The sequence below is a fragment of the Photinus pyralis genome, unplaced genomic scaffold (genome assembly GCF_008802855.1).
Source record: "Photinus pyralis isolate 1611_PpyrPB1 unplaced genomic scaffold, Ppyr1.3 Ppyr1.4_LG7, whole genome shotgun sequence".
Taxonomy (NCBI): domain Eukaryota; kingdom Metazoa; phylum Arthropoda; class Insecta; order Coleoptera; family Lampyridae; genus Photinus; species Photinus pyralis.
This window is the reverse complement of record NW_022170738.1, coordinates 26,957,813-26,984,327: the sequence shown is the minus strand read 5'-3', so window position 1 is coordinate 26,984,327 and position 26,515 is coordinate 26,957,813. Positions and strand designations below refer to the sequence as shown.

General features: G+C 39.0%; 1 protein-coding gene across 1 annotated transcript in view; it reads right to left on the bottom strand.

Moving 5' to 3' along the window:
* LOC116176140 (limbic system-associated membrane protein-like) overlaps nt 1-26,515 on the bottom strand; it is a 150,309-nt gene that overhangs the window by 24,633 nt on the left and 99,161 nt on the right. The window contains exon 5 of the mRNA XM_031494615.1: nt 435-532. Within this exon, the coding sequence (XP_031350475.1) occupies nt 435-532 (98 nt within the window). The remainder of the gene's footprint in view (nt 1-434; nt 533-26,515) is intronic.

The window sequence follows — 26,515 nt, the reverse complement described above, 5'->3', positions numbered from 1 at the left end:
GTTTTAAGCCGTCACGGATCTCGAGAACGATTCGTGCTCGAAAAAACGAAATAATTCGCAAGTGAAGTGTTTTATTTTAATTTAACTGAATACATTTACGTTCGACGGATTATGAGTGACGAAAAAACCGTCGCCTAAGCTGAACAAACACATTATTACGCGTAGATTAAACCTACGAGAATTTGCACAACCGGCGAAAATTAAATTAACCCTTGAAATCTTAATTTCGATTTACATTGGAGACGTTAATTGCTTTGCCGATTATTCTGCCATTTCAAATATACCAATATTAACCGTTTACTGAACTGTAAAACATATACTTCCGTAAAGGTTAGTTATATCCAAGTAGAGAGTATTTTGATGTGATCAACCTGTAAGGCGTAACGATGTTCGAGATTTTTTTCGGTCCGTGACGACATTAAAGCTATTCTCACCTCGGGTTGACTTTCACCATGAACAATGCAGACGAGTTGCGCTTCGAAACCTTCGCCCGAATGGACGACGGCCCTCTCGACGGAAATTTCAGGTGGATCTGAAAATAAAACGAATTCCGGTTAGAAAGGCGACACATTTATTTACTCGAATCGGGCGACATCATGATAAAGCACGCGCTTCGAGGGACCATTTTTATTAAACCATTAAACCCTTTTTTGCCTTTTATCATTATCCCTTTTATCTCCTCATATACGTTATGTCCTTGCGAAGCTCACTTATATCCGAACAACGACGATATTATTGTAACTAAGCGCTAATTATGAATGAAGGACCCTTTTCGCAGCGAACCCCACGAACAGATTGGAATACGTAATTTATAGTTACGTGCGGGTTATTCGGTTTTACAATGAATCAAATTTATAATAATCAGATACGTTGTGTTTTGCGCGAGCATCTGTTACAGGCGCTTTTTCCCCAGTTTTGCTCGTTTTCAATACTCGTATGTGAGGAGGAGCGGGCGGAGAGTTTTTTAATGCTAAAAGGAAAACCCCCCCGCGATTTATATGTGAACGTGCCGGGGGTTTTGAATTATTACTCACAACTGTGGGATGTAAACGGTTGTTTTAGTTAATGAATTGGATCGTATCCGAAAAGGCGATTTTCATTGTAGTCACGTTTATACCGTCTTAATTGGCAGAGGTAAGCAGTTTGTATACCTGATCCTGTAAGACAGGCAACTCAAAGGTCTGGGATCAAGTGCTTTTAATAGTTACCCCTGCCGTTGATTGACAGCTATTTTTGCATATCGCAAAGTTCTGTTAATTTTTCTGTACTTACAATGTACATAAACCTAAAAGAAATTTAGTTTGCACAAGTTTCCGGCTCAATTTTGTGAGCGCCGAATTTAATTTCTTTTGCAAATATGGTGCACTTAAAGTTGTTGTTCCAATTGAGTTGTCGAGTAGGCATTCACTACTTTTTGGGTGTCACATTAAATTTTTAGGTGCCAAAATTTTATTTTATTTTTTTACATTTTCAAGCATACATTTTTTGTTAACTTCTTTGATTTCTCTTCAATGTCTGCTAACAACTAAATTTTATAATGCCAAACTTTATTATTTTACTGTTTTGAGGGAAATCTTACTCTGTAAATATTCAGATGTCAAAAATTGTTAAAAAAAGCTAAACGCAGTGTTAGACGTTAGGGTTTTTGTAGGTTTAGGATATTTTTTTCTAATGCACTTACACAAAAAATCTTGGGAATTCAAAACGAAGTGTGACATCCTGCTATGTTAGAGACTAGGTTGTTCGCAGATTAAAGGTATTAAAAAAATTGTAATGCAAACACACTTATTCCTGAGGAAGCCTGGCGGAGTGCCATATTTTTTTTCTAATGCAAACTTGCAAACATGGCTAAGAACAGTGAAGGAATAGTGAAACTTTTGACTTAATTTTTCGAAGATTTTTGAGTGTTACAAAAATTCCATCTTCTAACTAACTATTCCTTCTTCCATTCCACTCGATGGAAGCTTCCAGGAAGAAGGTAAGACATTTCTAAGAAGGCTCTTGTGAACGATTTTCGAGAAAAAGTTTCCTGCAGGTGTTACTAAAATAATTATCTCTAAGACGAGAGGACAATTTTTTCAATTCATCGGGTCTCGCCGATTCTTCAAATTCTTCGGAAATACTTAAAGTTCTTCAAATCCTTCAAATTCTTCAAATTCCTCAAATTCCTCTAATTTTCCAAATTCTTGTCTTCAAATTCTTCAAACCTGTCAACCTCTTCAATTTTTCAAATCCTTCAAATTCTTCAAATTCTTAAAAATTATTCAAATTCTTCAAATATTTCAAATTCTTCCAATGGTCAAATTCCTTCAATTCTTCAAATGCTTCAAATTCTTTAAATTCTACTGTTCTTTTGAATAGTTCAACCAGACTAGTTTCTTTTAAATTTTTCCGGTTCTTTAAATACTTTACGTGGATCCAGTTCTGAAGAGCCTTCCATTCCTTTGAATTTACCCGACTGTTCTATACAAACTTTTAAATTGCTCAGATCAATAAACTTCTTCAAATTCTTCAAATACGTCAAATTCTACAAATTCCTCCAATTCTTCAAAATCTTCAAATCCTTCAAATCCTTCAAATTCCTCAAATTCTTCAAAATCTTCAAATTCTTCAAATACGTCAAATTCTTCAAATTCCTCCAATTCTGCAAAATCTTCAAATACTTCAAATCCTTCAAATTCGTCAAATTCTTCTGCGATCTGCGAACTCTTCAAATTCTTCCAATCCTCAATTTTTTTCAATTCTTCAAATTCTTCAAATGCTCTAAATTCTACTGCTCCTTTGAATAGCTCAACCAGACTAGTTTCTTTTAGATTTTTACGGTTCTTTAAATACTTTACGTAGAACCAGTTCTGAAGAGCCTTCAATTCCTTTGAATTTATTTTTGTTCTATACAAATTTTTAAATGGGTCAGATCAATAAAATCCTTCAAATTCTTCAAATTATTTAAATTCTTCAAATTCTTCGTTTTTCAAATTCTTCAAACTCTTCAAATTCTTCAAATTGTTCAAATTCGTCAAATTCTGCGAACTCTTCAAAATTCGTTCAATTCTTCAAATTCTACTGTTCCTTTGAATACCTCAACCAGACTAGTTTTTTTTTTAATTTTTGACGTAGATCCAGTTCTGAAGAGCCTTCCATTCCTTTGAATTTATCCGACTTTGTTCTATACAAACTTTTAAATTGCTCAGATCAATCAAATTCTTCAAATTCTTCAAAGTTTTCAAATTCTTCAAATTCTTTAAATTATTCAAATTCTTTAAATTCTAAAAATTCTTCAAATCCTTCAACTTCCTCAAAATCTGCCAACTCTTCAAATTCTTCCAAGTCTCAAATTCTTTCAATTCTTCAAATTCTTCCAATTCTTTAAATTCTGCTGTTCCTTTGAATAGCTCAACCATCAAACTAGTAAGTTTCTTTTAAATTTTTCCGGTTCTTTTAATACCTTACGTGGATCCAGTTCTGAAGAGTCTCCCATTCCTTCGAGTTTATCCGACTTTGTTCTAACAAGTTATTAAAATTCTTCAAATTCTTCAAAATCTTCAAATTCTTCAAAACCTTCAAATTCTTCAAAACCTTCAAATTCGTCAAATTCTGCGAACTCTTCAAAATTCTTTCAATTCTTCAAATTCTTCGAATTCTTTATATTCTACTGTTCCTTTGTATTCAAAGCTCAACCAGACTAGTTTCTTTTAAATTTTTCCGGTTCTTTAAATACCTTACGTAGATCCAGTTCTGAAGAGCCTTCCATTCCTTTGAATTTATCCGACTTTGTTCTAACAAGTTATTAAAATTCTTCAAATTCTTCAAATTCTTCAAATTCTTCAAATTTTTCAAATTTTTCAAATTCTTCAAATTCTTCAAATTTTTCAAATTCTTCAAATTTTTCAAGCTTTTCAAATTCTGTAAATTCTTCAAATCCTTCACATTCTTCAAATTCGTCAAATTTTTTTAATTCTTCAATCCTTGTTTTTCAAGTTTTCTTTATTTGACCCCTTCCCCTCTTTAATAGTCCCCTACTCCTTCTCGTAATACGTCTTTCTTTTCTCCTTTTTTTGTTCTATCATCAGCTGTTTTCCCTTTTTTTCTGTTTTCCTCATTGCAATGTACCCGTTCTTCTTTTCTGTACAATATTTGTTCCACTTTTCTCTCCGTTTCTCTCTTTTCCTACTCCTACATTTTACGGCTTTATAATTTTTTGCACTCTCACTTTATTTTATTCCTTCTCATTTATTTAGCCTTTCTCTCCATTCCTTATCACCATATCATGTGCGTGTTTTATTTTTATTTTCTCATGTCTACATTAACTCAAATTCGGTTCTTGTTCTTACTAGTTCCATTCTTCTTTCATTTACTCTGATGTGATCTATTATGGACTCCTCTTTCCCTTCCGTCTCACTGTTAATTGTTCTGCCTGTTTTCTGTCAGTTCTAATATTCTAATGGTTCTAATTCTCTCTTTGCTCTTTGATGCCTCTTGTTTATCATTTCGCACCAATAGTCATTCTTCTTTCTTTCTCCTTTTTTACTTATTCTCCCTCATCTTTCATGTTTTCTTTTTTTTTAATGTTTCATGCTAAAGTGTCGTTATCACTCTTCATGTGTTTGTCCTCCAATGTTCTAATTAATTTTTGTCTACTGTTATTTTAGTACCATTTGTTCTTCCCTTTCTATCTCCATTTCCCTATCTCTTCCCGTCCCTTTGTCTCATCGCCCATTTTCTCCAAAAATGGTACTGCCACGCATACGGTAATTCGTGAAAATCTTGAAGCCTGAGCGCTGTTATGGAATAACGTAGGACGAGGGGGGATGGGGTCTAGGACTATGCCCCCCCCCCCCGTATATCCAAAGATTCGAAGGGTGCTAGAGGTAATAGAGAACGAATAGTTATCGAACCCTCTTTGCTATGGGATATTCCAGACTCCGAGTCTTTATTTCTGATGGGGAGTATTTGAATAACCCCCCCCCCCCCCTCCCGACCCTTCGGTACTACACACTTTCAAACAATGGTTAGTGTTGCCGCTCATATACGGTAATTCATGGTAGTCTTGAAAGCCGAGCACTTTTGTGGGAAAACTGGTGGGTCTGGAAGGTATTCCTCCCAGTTTTTGTGAAGCGTTTTCCTTTTTGTTCAGGGTTATCTCGAATACAAATCAAAAGAACTACATTAATTTAATTAGGTTGTTTTTTAGAATCGATGGTTTCCCTATGATACAAAACAATAAGGCCTTTCTCGAAGGGATTGTGTGTTAAAACTGGACTCCTGCTTTCTCGATTTTTTACGACCATCTCTCGTACGTAAATGATCGGACAATGAACTTTCTTTTTATATCGTCTGCTATCAAACAGCTTTCCGCTAATTTTTCGATAATTTTGGATACGAATTTGCAAGTACACTTAAAAGAATTGAAGCAATAGAATTTTTTTAAAGATAACTTCTTGAAACGTCCGCTTAATTGACCTTTTCACGAAAAGTTTGTCTGATTTCGAATTTGATTAGCTACTTAGAATTTCTTGGACCGGCGGACGGTTCTGCGCTAATTTTAGTTACGGATTCTTTGGCTGGAGCTCTAACAAGGTTCAAAACGCGAATTGCCACGACTTGAGCTCTACGACGGCACAATACGGTATAATTCTCTATGGATTTTACATTGGACTAATGAGCTCTACCGTGGCGCGACCCCTAATATTTAATTTCTTTTCTCTTAGTCCCCCCTCTACACATCATCAAATCTGCGAATCTTGGACACGAACTTTCTCGAATGCGAATTCCGGTGGTTTTTTGTCACAGAAATAGGACACTATATAGTTTGATTGTGGTCATTTCAACTATAGTCCAGCGAGTCTTCGGGTGGAGAATCTTCCCGAGTTTACAGTTGTACACAGGTTTAACGCTGTGTGGGGTGTGGCTCTTCAGATCATACATTTGGCATTTTGTTGAGCAAACACTTTTGACCGCAAGGCTTTATGCTTTTGACATGCCTTATACAGTGCCATTCATTAAAAAGTAGACACAGCGATTTACGTGTATTGTTTTCCCCCTATGTCTACTTTTAAATGACAAAATCTCTTCTGAAAGGCGCCTAATTTTATACAACCAAAATAGATTTCACTGTCATTCTAATTAATTTGAATATTGCTACTTTGGCTTCCGTATTTTTATTTTCGTTCGGCATAAGAGATTGATTCTCTGTGAAGCTAGAGCAACAATATTCAAATTAATTAATATGACAGCGAGATCTCTATCTGTTTCACGAAGTTATTTTGGTTGCATACAATTAGGCGCCGTTCAGAAGATATTTTGTCATTTAAAAGTAGACATAGGCAAAAACCATATTCATCCCTATGTCTACTTCTTAATAAATAGCACTGTATGTATACTACAGGCCATATCGAGTTAGCGTGTAAAAATTGTGCATGGGGGCGAGTCCGCCGCGTGTTTGTAAGGTAAATCGCTACATTGTGCTTAAAAATTACACGGAAAATATGTTGTATCTGGAGCATTAATATTAATATGTTTGCATATGGTGTATGCAAGTAACAGGTGCACAATATCCATAATGCTGGTTAGCAAGTTCGCATCCTGTTAATTGCAGTTTAACATGCATCAATGTTCTGTAACTGATTTGCCAAAGTAAATAACCGCACGATGCATCCCTCAACTCCTGTTTAGCGGTGTACATATCATTCGGTATCAGTTTACTGTCTAACACACCGCAAGTTACATTGAGTAATGGTCCTGCATTGAGCTCACATACAGCGAAAAGGACATCGTCCTGCAAGTGCGGATTAGCGAATTTTCGGATTAAGGAATGTACAACAAACATTAATTAAGATGACAAGCGAAGGATTTGCGCTTAATTACCCGTAAAAACTATATAATTAGTAAACTCCATTAACACTTGCGCTTTTAGTTGTTTAACGTAACGTGTGACACATTTAACTACCCCTAACATGATGCCGCTCTCTGCGACGTTTCGCATTTAATTTTCTTTGCTTTGACACTTAACTTTTATTACCCATTTCGAGAGATTTAGGCCGTTTGTCGTATTACAATTCGAAATTAGTTAGTGCGACCCGGGATGCCTAAACCTTTATCTCGGAAACGAGGATAACTCGTGCGATTGTAGGTATACGACAATAAAAGGCGGACTAACGGCCGTCCGAAATATCTCGGCGTTAACTGCGTACATAAAAAATATGCGCGATGTCAATTTTCGTAATTATTCAGATTATGTAAATGGAAGTTTCCGGTATATCACGGCATTCCGCTTTGTTTTCGTGTTGTGTGGAATGTAAACCGCGCACTGTAATTAAAATGGTCGTGAGGAATGATGGAACTCCCATAGAAAAGCCGTTTCTATTGTGTGTTCGAATATAACTTTTAACGCACCCGTGATCCGTTCTCTGCTATTTGAATTTCGCCCGGTAGAAATACAGAACAGAACGGTTCCAAGCCGCGCTCGCTTTCTGCCTGTTATATCTGGTCATCGCCAGGCGTACTTTCGTTCATGTTCGCTATGAAGCGGTACACGTGTAAATTTTCCTATTCGGCACAAAACACAAATTCGAAAAAATAACATTTTAAAGCGACCACCTGCTACAATTTCTAGGAGATGTGCGGGATCCTGAGATAGAGCGCGTCTAGGAAGAGAAGAGAATGAATGGTTTCGTAGTAGGGGACACAGAAGCGCACTAAAATATTTAGTAATTTAATGAGCCTAGAGAATTCAATGGGGAAGCTAGTGAATCTGGACAGAGCAGGGGGCCAAGTAAGAACACAGCGATGTAATTTTTTTTTGGGTTGAATTTTTGGAATTTCGCTAGGGTTATGCAATTTTTGTATTTGGGATAATGTCAACAGGGTGTCTCCATTATAGGGTTCTTGATACAATTGATTATTGATAGTTTTTCGTGTCATCGAGTTCTTAGTGGCCGTTTAATGGGTATGGTCCAGTATGACGTGGGAGCGTCGATAATACTGTTTTAACGGGGTGCACGTGATGCAGGTGATTTCCCTGGAAAAAGACAAGTTGTCAATAAACGAAGCAAGGGATTATGAGTTATGATTCTACCGCTAGAGTAATTCGTATATTTTAAACGAATCAAAGGATGTAAGTAAACATGGCCGATTGCATTAATGAAGCGCCATTTTGAGGCGTTAGTTAAAAAATGTAAGTAGGGACGCCTTAATCAGAAAGAAAGTACAGAGGATTCATTGCTTAGCCACCGATCGGGGCGCCACATTCGTTTAGGTTCTGGGTTTGGATGCAGGCAGTTTTAAAAAGGAATCGAGTTAGAAAACACGGATCTCCGTTTACGGTCCTCCGCGAAAGAATGCAATGAATAAATGCTCCATAGTGAGTCCATGAAACTAGGCTATGTTTTTAGCGCATTTTTTAAGAACTATTTGCGTTTTGTCCGTCCGTCTGTCCGTTAGTTAGTCCCTCCGTCCGTCCGGAACCACACCCACAGTTTTGAACTACCTCTAAGCGAATGGTCCTAGAGTCCTGGAAGCCTATACCTTGAAGGTGTGCCAGACGGCCATCAAATGTCGCTGTCTTAAGGCGGAGCCCCCCCTCCCCCCCATGAATTATTTCTTGAGAGGTTATAAAAGGTGCATAACTTTTACATATGACAACCAATTGGTCTCTGATTTTGCATACGCATGCCTCTAGTGGTGGTCAGTAAAACTTTTTCGAGATCAGTGGTGGAAGGGGCCGGGGGGGGGGGAATTAGAAATTAATTTTAAGTTTCATGGTATTCTTATTACAGGTCTCAACGAAAGGAACTGGTTTTTACCAACTACCGCTTTTGTTTCTGAGTTCTTATTAAAAGAGGGAGTTGGGAGGGAGAAGGAGTGGAACTGGTTTTACGCTTGATGGTACTCTTATGAAAGGTCTCAACGAAAGCAATTAATTTGTACTAACCATTGTCCTCCTTGGCCCCTTATCGTGATCGAATATATTCCCTTATATTATCCAGAGACCGGATTGTCGGAAGAGGGTGCTCACACAGGGCAAGTGGAACGTTAGGACGACACATATCTATTGGTGATGTCAAAGGTGCCCGTATCTGCAGAATGGAGTGTCAGAGGAGTTTGAATGTATATATAAGTGCGTCAAACAGATCAAATTATGGGAGAATCTGAGTAATCCGAGGAATCTGAGTAATCAGAGGAATCTGAGAAATCTCAAGAATCTGAGTAATCTAAAGAGTTTGAGTAAACTGAGTAATCTCAGGAATGTGAGGAATCGTCTGAGGAATCTGTAGAATCTAAGGAATCTGAGAAATCTGAGGAATTTGAGGAATCTGAGGAATTTGAGGAATCTGAGTAATCTAAGTAATCTGAGTAATCTGAGTAACCTGAGCAATCTGAGTAATCTAAGTAATCTGAGTAATTTGAGTAATCTGAGTAATATGAGTAATCTGAGTAATCTGAGGAATCTGAAGAATCAGAGTAATCTGAGTAATCTGAGGAATCTGAAGAATCAGAGTAATCTAAGGAAACAGTGGAATCCGAGGAATCAATGGAATCTGAGGAATCAATAGAATTTGGGGAATCTGTAAAATCTGTGGAATTTGGAGAATCTGTGGAATCTGAGGAAACTGAGGAATCTGATGGATCTGAGGAATCTGGGAAATTTGAGTAATGTGCGGAATCTGTAGAATCTGAGTAATCTGAGGAATCGTAGGAATCGTAGGAATTTGAGTAATCTGAGTAATCTTAGGAATCTGAGGACTCTGAGTATTCTGAGGAATTTGAGGAATCAATGGAATCTGAGGAATCAATGGAATCTGAGGAATCAATGGAATCTGAGGAATCAATGAAATCTGAGGAGTCAATGGAATCTGAGGAATCAATCGAATTTGGGGGATTGTGAAATCTGTGGAATTTGTGAAATCTGAGGAATCTGAGGACTCTGAGTATTCTGAGGAATTTGAGGAATCTGAGTAATTTGAGTAATCTGAGTAATGCGAGTAATCCGAGTAATCCCAGTAATCTGAGTAATCTGAAGAATTTGAGGAATCTGATGGATCTGAGGAATCTGGGGAATCTGAGGTATCTGAAGAATCTGAGGTATCTGAGGAATTTATGGAATGTAAGGAATCTGAGGAATTTTGGAATCTAAGGAATCTGAGGAATTTGAGAAATCTGAGAGGAATATGGAGAATTTGAAAAATCTGGAGAATCTGAGGAATCTGAGTAATCTGATGAATCTGAAGAAATCTGGCGATTCTGAGGAGTCTGAGGAACTTAAGGAATCTGTGGAATCGGAGGAATCTATGGAATTTGACGAATCTGAGGAATCAATGGAATCTGAGGAATCAATGGAATCTGAGGAATCAATGGAATCTGGGGAATCAATGGAATCTGAGGAATCAATGGAATCAATGGAATCTGAGGAATCAATGAAATCTGAGGAATCAATGGAATCTGAGGAATCAATGGAATCTGAGGAATCAATGGAATCTGAGGAATCAATGGAATCTGAGAAATCTGTGGAATCTGTGGAATCTGTGGAATCTGTGGAATCTGTGGAATCTGTGGAATCTGTGGAATCTGTGGAATCTGTGGAATCTGTGGAATCTGTGGAATCTGTGAAATCTGCGTAATGTGCGTAATCTGAAGAATCTGAGTAATTTGAGGAATCGTAGGAATATGAGTAATTTGAGTAATCTCAGGAATCTGAGGAAGCTGAGGAGTCCGAGTAATCTGAGGAATTTGAGGAATCTGAGTAATTTCAGTAATCTGAGTAATGTGAGTAATCCGAGTAATCTGAAGAATCTGAGTAATCTGAAAAATCTGAGGAACCTGGGGAATTTGAGGAATCTGAGGAATCTGAGGAATCCGAGGAATGCGAGGTGTCCGAGGAACCCGAGGAATCCGAGGTATCCGAGAAATCCGAGGAATCTGAGGGGAATCTGAAAAATCTGAGGAATCCGAGGAATCTGAGGTATCCGAGGAATCCAAAGAATCCGAGTATTCTGAGAGGAATGTGAAGAATCTGAGAAATCTGGGGAATCTAAAGAATCGAAAAATCTGAAAAATCTGAAGACAAAAATTTGAAGACTCTGGCGAACCTGAAAGATCTGAAAAATGTGAAGGATCTGAAGGGTTTGCATGATCAAGATCTGAAAGATCGGGAAAATCTAAATGATCTGAAAGATCAGTAGGGTGTGATGGATCTGAAGAATCCGAAAAATTTGAAAAACGTGAAAAGTTTGAAAGATCGGAGTTATCCAACGCATCTGATGGAATCTAAGAGACCAAAATCCAATGGTTTAACGCGTCCGAAGGGCCTCAATAACTTAAAGAGTCTAGGTCGAACATCTAGGGAAAGAACCTAGATAATCTGGAGTCTCCATATAGTCTAAAGTGTTTTGATTAATCTTGAAAATTTATCTGGAAAACCCAGATGCTCTGGGGAATTTAAAGGTTCTACCGTTTCTAGGTCCTAATAGTGATGTGAGGGATACGAGTGCAAGTCTGAAGGATTTAAGAGATCAAGTTTGGTATGGATCTCAATTGTGTACCTTGGCTAAATAGGATTTAAAATCTAGTTGAATGGTAGCTTCTCAGGTCTCTACATAGAAATTTGTATCTGGAATATAGGACTGTAAGATGGGAACAAGAGCGAGGTAGATATGATGGGTATCTTGGACATCTGTCTACAAAGTCTGACAACTTTACACAATTCAATGTTAACCAAAATGTATACACGGTTCTTCGAATTTCTGTATTTCGATTTGTAGTGAAAACAAAAGGAGTAAACGTTTTCGACTGAAAATATCGTCCAAAGATTGAGCAAACTGAAGGGGATTGTTTTGCAAGTCTAATCAGTCGACGTCGAATAATTCGCTCATAATTAAAGAGGACGCCGACGCGTATAAAAGTTTACCTGATTTTAATTAAAACGCGAAATACACTGTATCAGATTGTCCTTAAAGAGGAGCGATTCCATTTCCGGAACTATCGCCGTCGTCGGTGGGAAAAGAGGCACATGGTTTGACATGTGTGCGGTTGTTAAAGGGATCGAGACGGGTCTTTTGTGCGGTATATCTCTCAATAGCAGCGGCATTTTCAGCCTTTCGCAATTTCATTTTCACCTTCGTCTCTCGCTAAATAGTTTAGATAAAATCTAATTATTGTCGGACCCGACGTCGCTCCAGCTAAGGTTCCGCTAGGGTAGACGACGATGACGTAATGGAATTATGGGGACCAATCCGTCCGTCGCGTCGGTCCCTAATAACAATCACTCAGTCTATGTGTGCGGTAAATGATACAAATAGTTCTACCTTCGCAACCGGAATAATATATTCCGAGTAAATTATTCAATAGTCCGCAATATGCATATGTGTGCCCATGAATGTATTAAAGCTCAATATGGGGTACTTCCATCATAATCAATTGTATTTGCTGAAATTGATAATAGTGATTTAACAGGGCGAAATGTTTATTTGTGCTAATTCAATAATAGATGACGGTTTCGTTCTTGCTTTATGGGAACTGTCGATATTTGTGAATATTTCATTGCATCGATGTATTGATTTGGACGTTTCAAAATTAAACTTTAAAACGCGCATCATTATTTATGGTTCATTGTTTCCATTAACGTTCGTTCATTTATTACAAAAATATTACGTACTCTACTAATAGAAAGAATCATTTAGCTCGCACCCAAAATGCAACAAACACTTTCCTTTTTGATACGAGTAGAAGCTGTTTAGGATTAACTTAATATCTCATTCAGAAAGACTGAGCTGTTCATCCGTCACCTGCCTCTAATTTCTAACAAATAAATGAGCATTGTGTATTAAGTTATAAAATAACACAGGCACAAACGTTGCTTGTTGAAGAATAAGTTACAATTATTACAAGGTGCTCCTCTATATATACCAGTACAGTGATCATGGTCTATTACCTAATCCATAATAAAGATAGCATTACTCTGACTTAATTAGATCCTCGCGCATTAGTTGTGTCTTGATAAAGACAATTTTCGCTTGAGCTTCGGATAAAAGTTGAATTATGCGTGCACCCGCCTCGCGTATCAAAGTTACGGGTTCTTACTTAAACAGGAGCTCACTAAAAACCACGTCTGCACTCGTTGGCGGCCCGAAGTCGACTCTTGCGTTTTTTTCTAATTCCCTGAATTTTTAAAATTATATTAGAATTGGGAATTTGCATATCATTTCAGTTCTTGCAAATAGTAAGGTTCCATGCACTTTTCTGCTTTCCATTCCTTATATTATTTGCCATATTTAGAATCTTTAGGTCTGTTAAGTTCTTTAACCTTTTTCATTTCTTCAAATACGTCAATTCTTAAATCTTCTATTTGGGGAATTTGCCAAACTCTTCCATATTTTCAGATTGAAACAGTTCATTAACTAAATTGTTATAAGTTATTAATGATTTGCAGTGATGAAAATGATATAAACAATTGGGTTTTTCAATATTAATAATTGTTATATACGTAGAACAGATTTAGACAATGAAAAATATAAAAGTAACAGCTCATGACCACTTCACTGGATAATATAGAGGTGCCGCATGCAATAAATGTAATTAAAATTTAAAATTACCCAATTTTATTCTTAAAAGCTAAACGCCAAGTGAGCGAATTTGAGTATTTTTCATTTGCTCCTCGTGTGAAAAACTATGAAAATGAGAAAATTGTAGTTGTGCGACCAGATAAATTGAGAACGAAACGTTCGATCTAATGAACAAAAGTTTTGAGTCTTAATTGCTTGTACGATTAGGTAAATTCGAATTGTTACGATGGAAGGAAATGCACCGTTTTCAGTGACAAACGATCCGACCAACTTCCACAGTTTCATTTTAAAGAAACTTCCACGCCACCCTTGTTTTGTGACATTTCTCAACAAAATAAGGCTATAAATAACCGTCCACAATGTGCATACTATTATTGCGCTTAAAATTCACATCATGCAACTGCATTTCGAAACTTCCACAAACCTATATAACAAAGTTTAGACATAGAAACTAATTTTACTGCCACTTCTAGTTATTTAACGAACAAACTTCGAGTATTATCATTCGAAATAACGATCTCATTTAATGCACCGCATAAATAATTCTTCACACTTGCTCTGGTCGCAAAGAATCCGACTAACAAATCTTCTAATGCAATGAGGGATTAACTTGGAGGCCCAACTAATTGTACTCGCATTAGTATCAATACTGGTGGAAAATCGAACATCTTAAACCTACCGAAACTTTCTACCAAATGACTAAAGTTTCGAAACGTAAATATCGAGGGGTCTTATTCTTGCCAAATGTATTCTGTGACATATTTATTCGGCATTCGAACTTTTTTATGCATTTATAAATGTTATTAAGATGGAAACTCTAACTGCTCTCGAAGTTTCTTCGGGCACCTTTCTTATAACTGTTAGGTGTATTATAGTTCGGAAAAGTTTACAAATTCGGCAAACACTCGTTGTGTATATGGTGAAAGCTTTGGAAGTACGTCGGATGCGTTATCGGTCGATGGCGGTAAACACATTTTTCACATTTATCCCCAACCACCCTTCCAACAATCCAGACTCCAAATTCCCCTTTAATAAGCGTCTTCACATTTCAATAATTTTTTCTACAATTATTTTCGAATTTGCCCCCCCCCCCCCCACTCTCCTTCGTTGGGTGGTAAGTGATTTTCCGAATGAATGGTAAGTGGAGATCCCGTATACGATTTTTAAAGAGTAATCGGAAGTTGAGATCTGATCGTTTTCAAATTTAAATAACTTTTTCTTACAATTATTTTCGAATTTGCTCCCCTTGGAGGGGTGGTAAGTAATTTTCCCAACGAATGGTAAGAGGCCATCTTATATACAATTTTTTTAAGGGTAATTTGGAGCTGGGATCTGATCGCCTTCACATTTAAATACTATCTCTCAAAATTATTTTCGAATTTGCCCCCCTTGGAGGGGTGGTAAGTAATTTTCCCAACGAATGGTAAGAGGCCATCCTATATAAAATCTTTTAAGGTTAATTTGGAGCTGGAATTTGATCGCCTTCACATTTAAATAACTTTCTCTCAAAATTATTTTCGAATTTGCCCCCTTGCAGGGGTGCTAAGTAATTTTCCCAATGAATGGTAAGAGGCGATCCTGTATGCGATTTTTAAAGAGTAATCGGAAGTTGGGATCTGATCGTTTTCACATTTAAATAACTTTTTTTTACAATTATTTTCGAATTTGCCCCCTTGGAGGGGTGGTAAGTAATTTTCCCAATGAATGGTAAGAGGCGATCCTGTATACGATTTTTAAAGAGTAATCGGAAGTTGGGATCTGATCGTTTTCACATTTAAATAACTTTTTCTTACAATTATTTTCGAATTTTCCCCCCTTGGAGGGGTGGTAAGTAATTTTCCCAACGAATGGTAAGAGGCCATCCTATATACAATTTTTTAAGGGTAATTTGGAGTTGGGATCTGATCGCCTTCACATTTAAATAACTTTCTCTTAACATTATTTTCGAATTTGCCCCCTTGCAGGGGTGCTAAGTAATTTTCCCAATGAATGTTAAGAGGCGATCCTGTATACGATTTTTAAAGAGCAATCGCAAGTTGGGATCTGATAGTTTTCACAGTTAAATAACTTTTCCTTACAATTATTTTCGAATTTGCCCCCCTTGGAGGGGTGGTAAGTAATTTTCCCAACGAATGGTAAGAGGCGATCCTGTATACGATTTTTAAAGAGTAACCGGAAGTTGGGATCGGATCGTTTTCACATTATTGAATAACTTTTTCTTGCAATTATTTTCGAATTTGCCCGTTTGGAGGGTTTTCTTATTTAATTTTTGTCGAACGCCTGCGTGCGTGGTATGTTCAAGAACATGCGCTGAATTTTAATGTAAAAAAATCATTTGCTCACAACTTGAAATTTGTTTCAAACGCTCAGTAGATAATGGTGTCAAAGTATATTTCATCATGAGAATTCTTTATTGTTGATACAACAGGTCTTGTTACAAACTGGATGAGGCATCCCTCTATAGTATTCTGCTAGTGAGTATGATCGCGGAGTAAACTGCCAATTTAGTTGATGGCATTTGACAGTAGTAATTCGTTTGGCAATCATTCTCAGCTTTCAAAAGATGTAAAGAAACAACTACGTAGGCCAGATTTAATTAAAATTTCACAAAAGCAGTTCCAACTAGGACTTGGTGAAAGTATTCTGTCAAACGTCATTTATCGCCCCTCGAGAATTAACAAACCGGTCCATTTGCGATTAGGACGTAATTAATCACCTACTTCATATTTTACGATTTTCATCCACTAATTTCAGAAGAGTGCTTAGAGCATCACTTCGCTCGTCAATGTCCTTCTTAATTTATTGCGCGACTAATTAATTCGCTCGTTTACCTCGAGCGCCCATTATCGATTGCCGGCCGTATGTAGGTGAGGGCGGGAAAACTGATCGACTTCCGCGTAGGATTTAGGTCAAAAGAAAAGAATTTCTTTATTGCGATGAGCCCGTTAACCCTATTTTGATTTCGCTGCGAGTAATTTCTTTTAAATTTGATACGGAGGAATGTCGGATGGTAGAAAAACGGGAGATACGCCGTTAATTTATGCTCGGCGAAGGGCCGAAGGGAGAAATTTGAAACCTCGCAAACCCGCAAAGTCCAGTAAAACTGGATTTCTCGAGTTTTGGGGCGGTATTAGTAAACGGAACGGTCGGAAAGCTCCCTTAATCTCCCATCCGTTAAAACTCTGGCAGGACTAATGAAACCATTATTGTAGTAGAGGAAGGTTACATCTGCTTTAGTTGAGGGACGTCGCACGATCGGGCAGATAGCGACGCGAGCGCCACCTTATGCACGTATCGGACAACGGGGGAACGTAGAGAGAGAGTGGATCGGCTTATCTACCTAATCGCGACCCGAGGGAGCGGTTAGTTCGCGATACTCCCGTCGAGGCAAAAACCAACCTGATTTATAACTCTCCGGTGTAGTAAACACTGCTAACTAGACCTCTTACCCACAAACCAATATAAACAAGAAGGGTGGGCGATCCGTGATTGGGAATTTTCAATTGTTCTGATTAAACATCCCTTACGCCATACATTTCGATGGATCCCACATGCGTTTTACTTTGGAGCGTATACACTTTTAAAGCAGACGCTTGCGTCAGTCCGTCAACATTTTACTTTTATTCTGTTCCTTTTCGAAATATGTAGGACTGCGTCTTCTTTTCCACTTTCTGGTGATAAACAGAAAATTGGTATCTGGGAATCATAAAGCGTAAGAAAATAATTATAAGCAAGCCAGGGTAATGTAACCCCAGTAGTGTCCTTTTCCCGAAAGCTAATGTTACCGTGCCATTAAATCTTTTTTCCTGGGTAGTATTCACCGCAGTGCTCCGTTTTTCCCCAAAATGTTGAAAGTGCTCAGGATTCTCGATAGTTTTTGGGAAAATAGGCACCGAATGTTCCTCCCTGGTGGATATTCTTTGTATCTTGTTTCCGTTTCGTTTTTCGCTTCAACTGAACGCTTGGTAAAATTTACCTTTCCCGTTTGGATTTATCGTATTGACTTTTTCGCCAGATATCTACATTTCAGACCCCTCTCCCTAAAATCGGTTAATAGAACTGGCAACACGGTCGAGCCCTCGCTTATCGTACCTACCTAACCCATATCCAAAGGCACTTCGGTTATCGCCAGACCTACACACGTGCACGTTTCCTATGAAGCGGTACAAATGCACATTTCACTTTCACTTTCAAGAATCCTGGAAACACTTCACATAATATCCTATCGCACTCCCAGATCCGTTACAGAGTTCTTACAGGTTTCTCTGTCATTTCTTAACTTTTCTTGCTTGGACCAGCTCTGGACAAGGTGTAAGATGTAAGAAGTTTGTAATAAGATCTAGAAGATCACAAAGTACGCTTAAGGAATAGCCAGTTTCAGAGCTTTCTGGCCCTTTTCAGCATTTTCTACGCCTAGATCGTTTTGCTCAGGCCAGAAAGGGACCTAAAAGGATGTGGAAAGGTCTCGAATGCTTCATAATGCTCTGGTAAGACAAACCGTTTTTGTAGGTGAACTGGGAAGTTTTATAGTGCATTTGGAGAGAAAGAAGAAAAACTCGGAAAACTCTGGGAAGAGGTGACACTGCTCTCTGAAAGCTCCCAAGTTCTAGAGATGTTCGACGGTCTACCACTGAGACACATAGTCGGTCATCCTGTGATCCTACGATCCTACGATTCTACGATCCTACGATTCTACGATCCTACGATTCTACGATCCTACGATCCTACGATCCTACGATTCTACGATCCTACGATCCTACGATTCTACGATCTAAAGATCCTAGGATGCTACGATGCTACGATCTTACGATCCTACGATCCTACGATCCTACGATCCAACGATCCTACGTACGATTGTACGCTTCTACGATCCTACGATCCTACGATCCGACAATTATACGATCCTACCAAAGCATATGTTGTGCTACTTTTCAAGAAATCATTTCTTTCTTTTTTTCGTAGGGAAACTTCATCCCTCACAGCCCCCCCCCTCCCCCCGGTGCTACACTTTCCTCCACAATATTTACCACAAGTGTTAGGAAGTTCGGAATAATAATAATAATAATATATATTTGGTCTAGTTGATCACAAGATTTGGATATAAGATCTAGAAGGTTTTTGAAAGGTCGAGAAAGGAATAACCCGTTTCAGACCTTTCTCAGAATGTTCTACTCCTAGATCGTTTTGCTCAGGTCAGAAAGGGACCTAAAAGGATGTGGGACGGTCTCGAATATGCTCTGGAAAGACAAAGACAAACCGTCTTTAAAGGTGAACTGGGAAGTTTCATAGTGCACCCAGAATATTTGGAGAGAAAAAAAAATTCGGAAAACTCTGGGAGGAGGTGACACTGCTCCCTGGAAGCTCCCAAGTCTTAGAGATGTTCGACGCTATACCACTGAGACACATACTCGGTCATCCTGTGCCCTTATAATCCTATGATTCTATGATCCTACGATCCTACGATCCTTCGATCCTACTATCCTACGATCCTATCATCCTACGACACTACTATCAATTGATCTTGTGATGGGGGGGGGGGGGCTGAAGATCCTTTCATGAAAGCAAATGTTATGCTACTTTTCAAGAAATCATCATTTATTTCATCCTGTGATCATATAATCATATGATTCTATGATCCTACGACTCTCCGATCCCACGACCCTACGATCCTGCGATCCTGCGAACTTACGATCCTACGATCCTATCATCCTACGACACTACTACACGACACGACTATCTTATGATCTTGTGGTTTGGGGGAGGGGGGAGTACTAAAGATCCTTTCATGAAAGCGTAGTTGCCCCCAAGATGGCCGTCAATAATCTTTTGACTTTTAAAGAACAACGGTGTAAAGTTATTATTTACGATCCTACGATGCTACGTTCCTACGATTCTACGATTTTACGATCCAACGATCCTACGATTCTACGATCCTACGATTCTAGGATTCTACGATCTTACGATCCTACGATACTACGATCCTACGATACTACGATCCTACGATACTACGATCCGACGATACTACGATCCTACGATTCTACGATCCTACGATTCTACGATCCTAAATCCTACGATCCTAAGATAAAGTACGTAAAGAATAACGGTGTAAAGTTATTATTTACGATCCTACGATTCTACGATCCTAAATCCTACGATCCTAAGATAAAGTACGTAAAGAATAACGGTGTAAAGTTATTATTTACGATCCTACGATTCTACGATCCTAAATCCTACGATCCTAAGATAAAGTACGTAAAGAATAACGGTGTAAAGTTATTATTTACGATCCTACGATTCTACGATCCTAAATCCTACGATCCTAAGATAAAGTACGTAAAGAATAACGGTGTAAAGTTATTATTTATGATCCTATACGATAGTACGATCTTACAATCCTACGATCTTACGATCCTACGATCCTACGATCCTGAGATCCTACGATTCTACGATCCTACGTTCCCACGATCCTACGATCCTACTATCCTAAAATAAAGTACGAAAAAAATATCGGTGTAAAGTTATTATTTACGATCCTACGATCCGACGATCCTACGATCCGACGATTCTACGATCCTACGATCCTACGTTCCTACGATCCTAAGATAAAATAGGTAAAAAATAACGGTGTAAAGTTGTTATTTATGATCCTACGATCTTACGATTCTACGATCCTAAATTCTACGATCCTAAGATAAAGTACGTAAAGAATAACGGTGTGAAGCTATTATTTACGATTCTACGATCCGACGATCATACGATCCTGCGATCCTACGATCCTACGATTCTATGATCCTACGATCCTACGATCCGACGATTCTACGATCCTACGATCCTACGGTCCTACGATCCTACGATCCTAAGATAAAGTACGTGTTTCAAACGTTAGGGAGTTTTTTTGTACAGTTTGCTAGTATTTAAGAGATTACGTGTGAGAATTTTCCACTGAATTACGTTCTTAAGACACTCGCCTCTAACGTAATGTAACTAGACCTAGCTAATTAGGAGGTAACACGTACCCACTTTCGTGATTTCCCGCAATAATTTTAATTACGTGTGGGATTCCATAGACGATAGTTTGGAAAGTTTCCAAACTAAAGTGAGGTATCACGTTGAATTGGAAAATAGTTACGCAGCAAGCCGAAGCTCGTCGTCTAATTATTTCGCAAACAATTTGCAAAAATTGTAATGCACGAAAATCTGACAAGCTGCGCAAATTAATTTGCAACATCTGCGTCGGTTCCGAGAACTTTCTCGCATTACGTGCTATTTGTATGTACAACTTTCATAAAATGTTAACTTTGTTCGAATCCGTTGCGCTCTTTTTTTCCGGTTTAATCTAAATTATTGCGGTCGCCTCAGCGATGCGGTACAATTAAAATTCCGTTTACGGCGATCGTCCGAGTCGCAATTTTCGATCACTCCACGTAAACGTATGCCATTTACTACCCTTTTGCCGGCCGAACTAGCCATGCATTATCTGTTCTTTTTATGTGTAACGTAATATGAAAAGGTCTGCTTCGATTTCGGATTGCGCTACAGTTAAGTTAAAAGGGCGCATCCCAAGCGTAGCCTTGCTTTTAGCTACCAATCACATCCTAATACGGTTATGGCCACGATAAAAGCCTCTTTTATCAAATATGAATGACTCGATGTGACCCAGTAGGTACATTCTACACAAACACCGGTATACCAAAAGGGGCGATATTATTGCCTCATTTATACAAAAGCTCCTACCGTAACAAATAGAAATGTCACATACAGAGAAACACATAATAAGGGCTTCACCTTAGAAACGACAAGGTTTATCTTTATCTTGACGTAGACGTTTCGTTCTGTGCATAGCGTACATATAATTAACAAAGTCAAAAATCTTCGCATCTCGATGTCTCAGTCACGTGCAGATAATTTGTTTCCTTTGCCACGTGTGCTAGTTTTAGTTTGATTATGTTTACGTGGCTTGACGGAGCTCCAAAGGCAATTTAAATGATGTATACGGTTGTTCATTTCTTATTGAGAGCCTGCTGAAAGGCAACGACACCTTTTTTGATAGTTTTTAGCGGCTTTGTATCCTTATTTATGTTCCCCGTAAGCGTGAAGTCCGATATGGTGATGGAATTTCAACCCATTCAATTAATCAGTGCTAAATGAAAAGAAATCACTTTGCAGCATAGCCTACGGTACAATGTGAGTCTTATTTCTCAATGGAAAGCACCATTCCACGATGGAATTTCAACTCATTCAATTAATCAATAATAAATGAAAAGACATCATTTTGCAGCATAGCCTATGGTACAATGTGAGTCTTATTTCTCAATGGAAAGCACCCATCCGCAATTACAGAGGACAGTGTCAGATTTGATAAGCTTGATAGGGCTTGTTAGAACGCTGAATTTTTTCAGAGTCATCGCTGCATCCTGGACTCAGAGGAACCAAAAGATGGTTGTTAGAAATGCAGGAAACAGGTAAAAGAAGAGGAAAGGAGAGAGAAAGGAAAAGAGGAGGGGGTAGATTAGAGTCAAAACAAACAAAAAGCCACCAGAGCACGTAAAGAAGGGTTGGAGAGAGATCCTGTGAACCAACAAACGGGAGGTTGATATATAGAGGAGAGAAAAATATAGAAGGATGGGGATAAATAGAAATCAGAGAATGGAAGATGCATTTTGTCAAGTGGGTACAAGGAAATCTGTAGAGAAAGAAAGAGGTAAAGGAAGGGTATCGAATACACCAGCACAGAAACATTAGATTCCGTTGTCCTGAAAACGACCATGACAGTTGCTATCGGGATAAGATTATCAAATCTTCCTTTTTGCTCCCAGACCCCAGGTACCCCGTTTTCCCCCCTTTAGAACGTTTCAGTGTGGAATATCCCTCAGAAAAAGAAATTTGTTGGCACTCCCAACAAAATAATGATAAGGATGATAATCGTCCTAAACGTTTTGGGAAACGTGTAATACAGAAGGGTTGGGGGGCAGACCCCCCCCCCCCCCCGCACGTGCAGAAGGAATAAATTTCATTTTCCTGAACACTACAATGACAGTTGTTCTCTGGACAGGATCATAAAAGGGTATTCCATACACCCCGGTATTACGGTAATACCGGGGGGTCTGGATGGTACCCCTACCCCCAACAAATATCACCTAGTAGAGAGGGAATTAGTTACGTTTTTCTAAACATTACCATAACAGTTGTTTTCGAGATAAAATCACCAAAAGCCCCTATGCCGGGGGAATCCCCCTCCCCCTCCCACCACCACACCGGCAGTAGGCTCTCCCTCAAAAGTTTAGCCTTTAGATCTCTCAAAAAGGAAAGTTTAATGGCACTCCCTACCAAATCACCATAAGGATGGTATGTCAAAGATGAAATTGCCCTCCCCTCCCCCAAATTCAAATATTTTCTAGTACAGAATAAATTTATTCATTCTTCCTAAACACTATCATGAATGTTGCCTTCGGGACAGGATCATCAAACCACAACCGTAACTGCGGGACATCAGCACACTTCTATTTGCTTGGGGGGGGGGGGTACTTCATACCCCCTGATCCTCGTACTCCGCTCTCTCCCCCAAAACGTACATCGCTTAGAGCTTTCGTGCACGGAATATCCCTCACAAAAAGACAATTTAATGAAACCCTACAAAGTAATGAAAGATGTGCTAATTGTCTATAACACTTTCGGGGAATATAATATCGGGAGGTCTGGGAGGCATGAAATTACCCCAGCCAGATATTCCCTACTACAGAAGCAATTTATTAAGTCTTCCTCAACATTACCAGGAGAGTTGCTTTCGGGACAGGATTATTAAACTTCCCTTTTCTGGGGGTAAAGTTTCCCAGAAAAGAAAAATTTTATGGCAGAAAATAAGGGTAGTAATGTAGCCCCCCCCACCCCCCACCGGGTCATGTATCTCCTAGTACAGAAGGAACTGATTGAGTTTTCCTGAACAGTACCATGGCAGTAGTTGCTTTCAGGACAAGATCATTAAACTTCCCTTTGCTTTGCGAATTGTCTATAATATCGGGCGATCAAAAATGATTGGCTGTCGAGTCGCCATTGGAAGTTCAAGTTAGATACGATTTCCCATGTAAACAAAAATTCCAAAGGCGACTAGAGAGCCAATCATTTTTGATCGCATTGTATTTTCGGGGAACCTGGGGGGCCTGGGAGGCATGAAATATCCCCAGATATTCCCTACTAGGGAAACAATTGATTAAGTATTCCTGAATACTACCAAGATAGTTGCTTTCGAGACAGGATCATTAAACTTCCCTTTGCTGGGGTGTACTCCATACCCCCCAGATCACCCGGTATTACGCTAACCCCAAAAACGTTCAGCCCTTAGAGCTTTCGTGCACGGAATATCCCAGAGAAGAAGCAATTTAATGGGACTATAAAGTCATGAAAGGTGAGCTATTTTCTCACATTTTCGGGGAACATAGCACCGGGGGGGAGTCACCCAGAAAAGAAAAATTTTATGGCACACCCTACAAAATAATCATAAGGATGGTAGTTGTACTAAACATTTTGGGGAAAGCGTAATATCGTGGAGTCGGGAGGAGGAGGGTATAGAATACCCCCCAGGCAAAGGGACATTTTGTATCCTAATACAGAATGAATTAATTTCGTTTTTCTGAAGACTATTACTGAACACAATTGTCCTCCTCACCTAGGGGGGGTAAAATGTTCAGCCCTTAGAGCTCTCGTGGACGGAATATCTTCCAGAAAAAAGGATGCAGTGGGACTCCCTACAAAATAAAGAAAAGGATGCTACTCGTCCTCAACATTTGGGAAAAGTGTAATACCGAGGGGTCGCGGGCAGCAAATACCCCCCCTCCTAGTACAGAAGGACAGATAACGTCCCTTTGCGGGTGGGGGGGTGTTTCATACACCCCGGTGTTACGGTAACACCGGGTGTCTGGATCTCTCCCTCAAAAGTATAGCTCTTAGACCTCTCAAAAAGGGAAATTTAATGGCACTCCCTACAACTCCCCCCCCCTCCCCCCCAATACAAATATTCTTCCACAGTACAGAAGAAATCGATTGATTGTTTCTAAACACTACCATGAATGTTGTTTTCGGGACAGGACCATCAAACCTCCCTTTGATGGGGGATATTCCATACCCCTAGACCCCCCGGTAATACGCTCACCCTCAAACCGTGAATCCCCGTGTATGGAATACCGCCCGGAAGAAAACTTGATGGCACTCCCCACGAAATAATGATAGGCATGCCGATTGTCATAAACGTTGTGGGGTGAGACCGTAATACCGGGGGGGGGGGGTGGTATCGTACACTCCTCCTCGAGCAAAGAAAGATTTGATGATTCTAGCCCTATAGTCATAACTTATAAGTAAGCCGATTGGGCTAAGCATTCTGGGGTGATAGGGTATCCCGGGGGTTCGGGAGGGGGGGGGCGATACCTCCCAGCAAATGGAGGTTTGATGATCCTATACCTATAATCATAAACATACTGATTGTGTTAATTAAAGTTGGAGCATTGAAACTTTGGGGACTTTAAGGCTTTAAAACGTTGAACTTTTGCAGACCTTGATACCTTAACTTCAAAGTTGTGAAGAACCCTTGAAACTTCAAGGTTTTAAAGATTTGAAGCAATGAAGCCCGTAAGATTTGGAGTCTGATACCTTAAATACTTTGGAGAATTTGCGCGTCGAAGACCTCAATCGTAAAACCTAGGATCCTTATAGCTTTGGAAACCTAAGGAGGCTAAGAAACCTGGAAAGCTTTGAGAACTTTAACTACTGACATTGGGTGACTGGTGCTTTAAGTCTTGCAGCTTTGACGCGTTGACGGTTGAGAAAAAAACAGATGCTTTAAAACGCCGGATGCCTTAAGGTATTTTACGGATTGAAGCCTTCCAGCGATTGCAGAGGCACTGAAAAATCACCGATAGGTTGGGGTGGTTGAATGTCACCCATCACTAGAGCATGTATCATTCAGCAACTTGAACTCGTGTGGGTCCAAATAAAAAAGTTCATTTTGGACAATCCTGGTAGAACATGGTCAAAATAGGACAGGTTTACCCCAAGCGTGAAGTGTCTTCAGTGTGTTCAGTCGTAAAGCGCCACCTGGCGGTTAGACTCTTAAAATGTATTTCTCCGCCCTTTCTGATTTTTTTTGCCGTATAAATAGATATATTTGTTGGCCAATAAACGGTAGTAGCAGTAATAATAAATGACTCGTCGATTACTTACAAATTTAATTGACAGACGTCGAAGGTGTTGCCGTTTCAATATTTTCCCATCGAGAATATTATGAGAACGAGCGACCATCCAGCGATAAAGCACATAATATATTGTAGAAAATCAAAGTTATTTATCACGGATTTCTGAACCTTCTTCACTTTAAGCATTCAATACAAGTATATATAAAAGCGGGCTTTTCCAAGATCCTCTCTCCATTCCCATCATAGATTGATTTGATATTTCCAGATTACCTCGAATGGTTTCAATACGTTTCATTGACTGCCGTCTATAGCGATACTTCAATTAAGTGAAAATCTATAAGTATGAGAGAGTTTTTCAGAGGGAAAGCCCCCCCGAAGGAGAAGCGCCAACATTTTAATCTTTTATCCGTCCATTCCTACGATGAATTAAGCTGAAATGTTAATCGGCAAGGTGCGCGCCGGTAAGGCGATGATTGACACACCAAGACGCTTCCGCAATTTGGTTCGGGAAATTGAAAACGCGCAAAATTAGGAAGCCGATTAATTGGTCGACGTATGCAATTTCGGATTCGTCTTGTGACAAATTATTTCTAGATTGCAATTTCGGTGTGTGCAATTTGAGCAGTGCAAATCACCGCCACGACTTCAGCTCACATGCTGCAAAATTCACTTCTGAGATATTCAGGCAAGGCCTTTGGACGGTTTGCCATCCAAATCGATCTATAAATTTCGACTGTATCCACTAAATTCTTGTGCTAGTTAAATAGTTACGCCCAG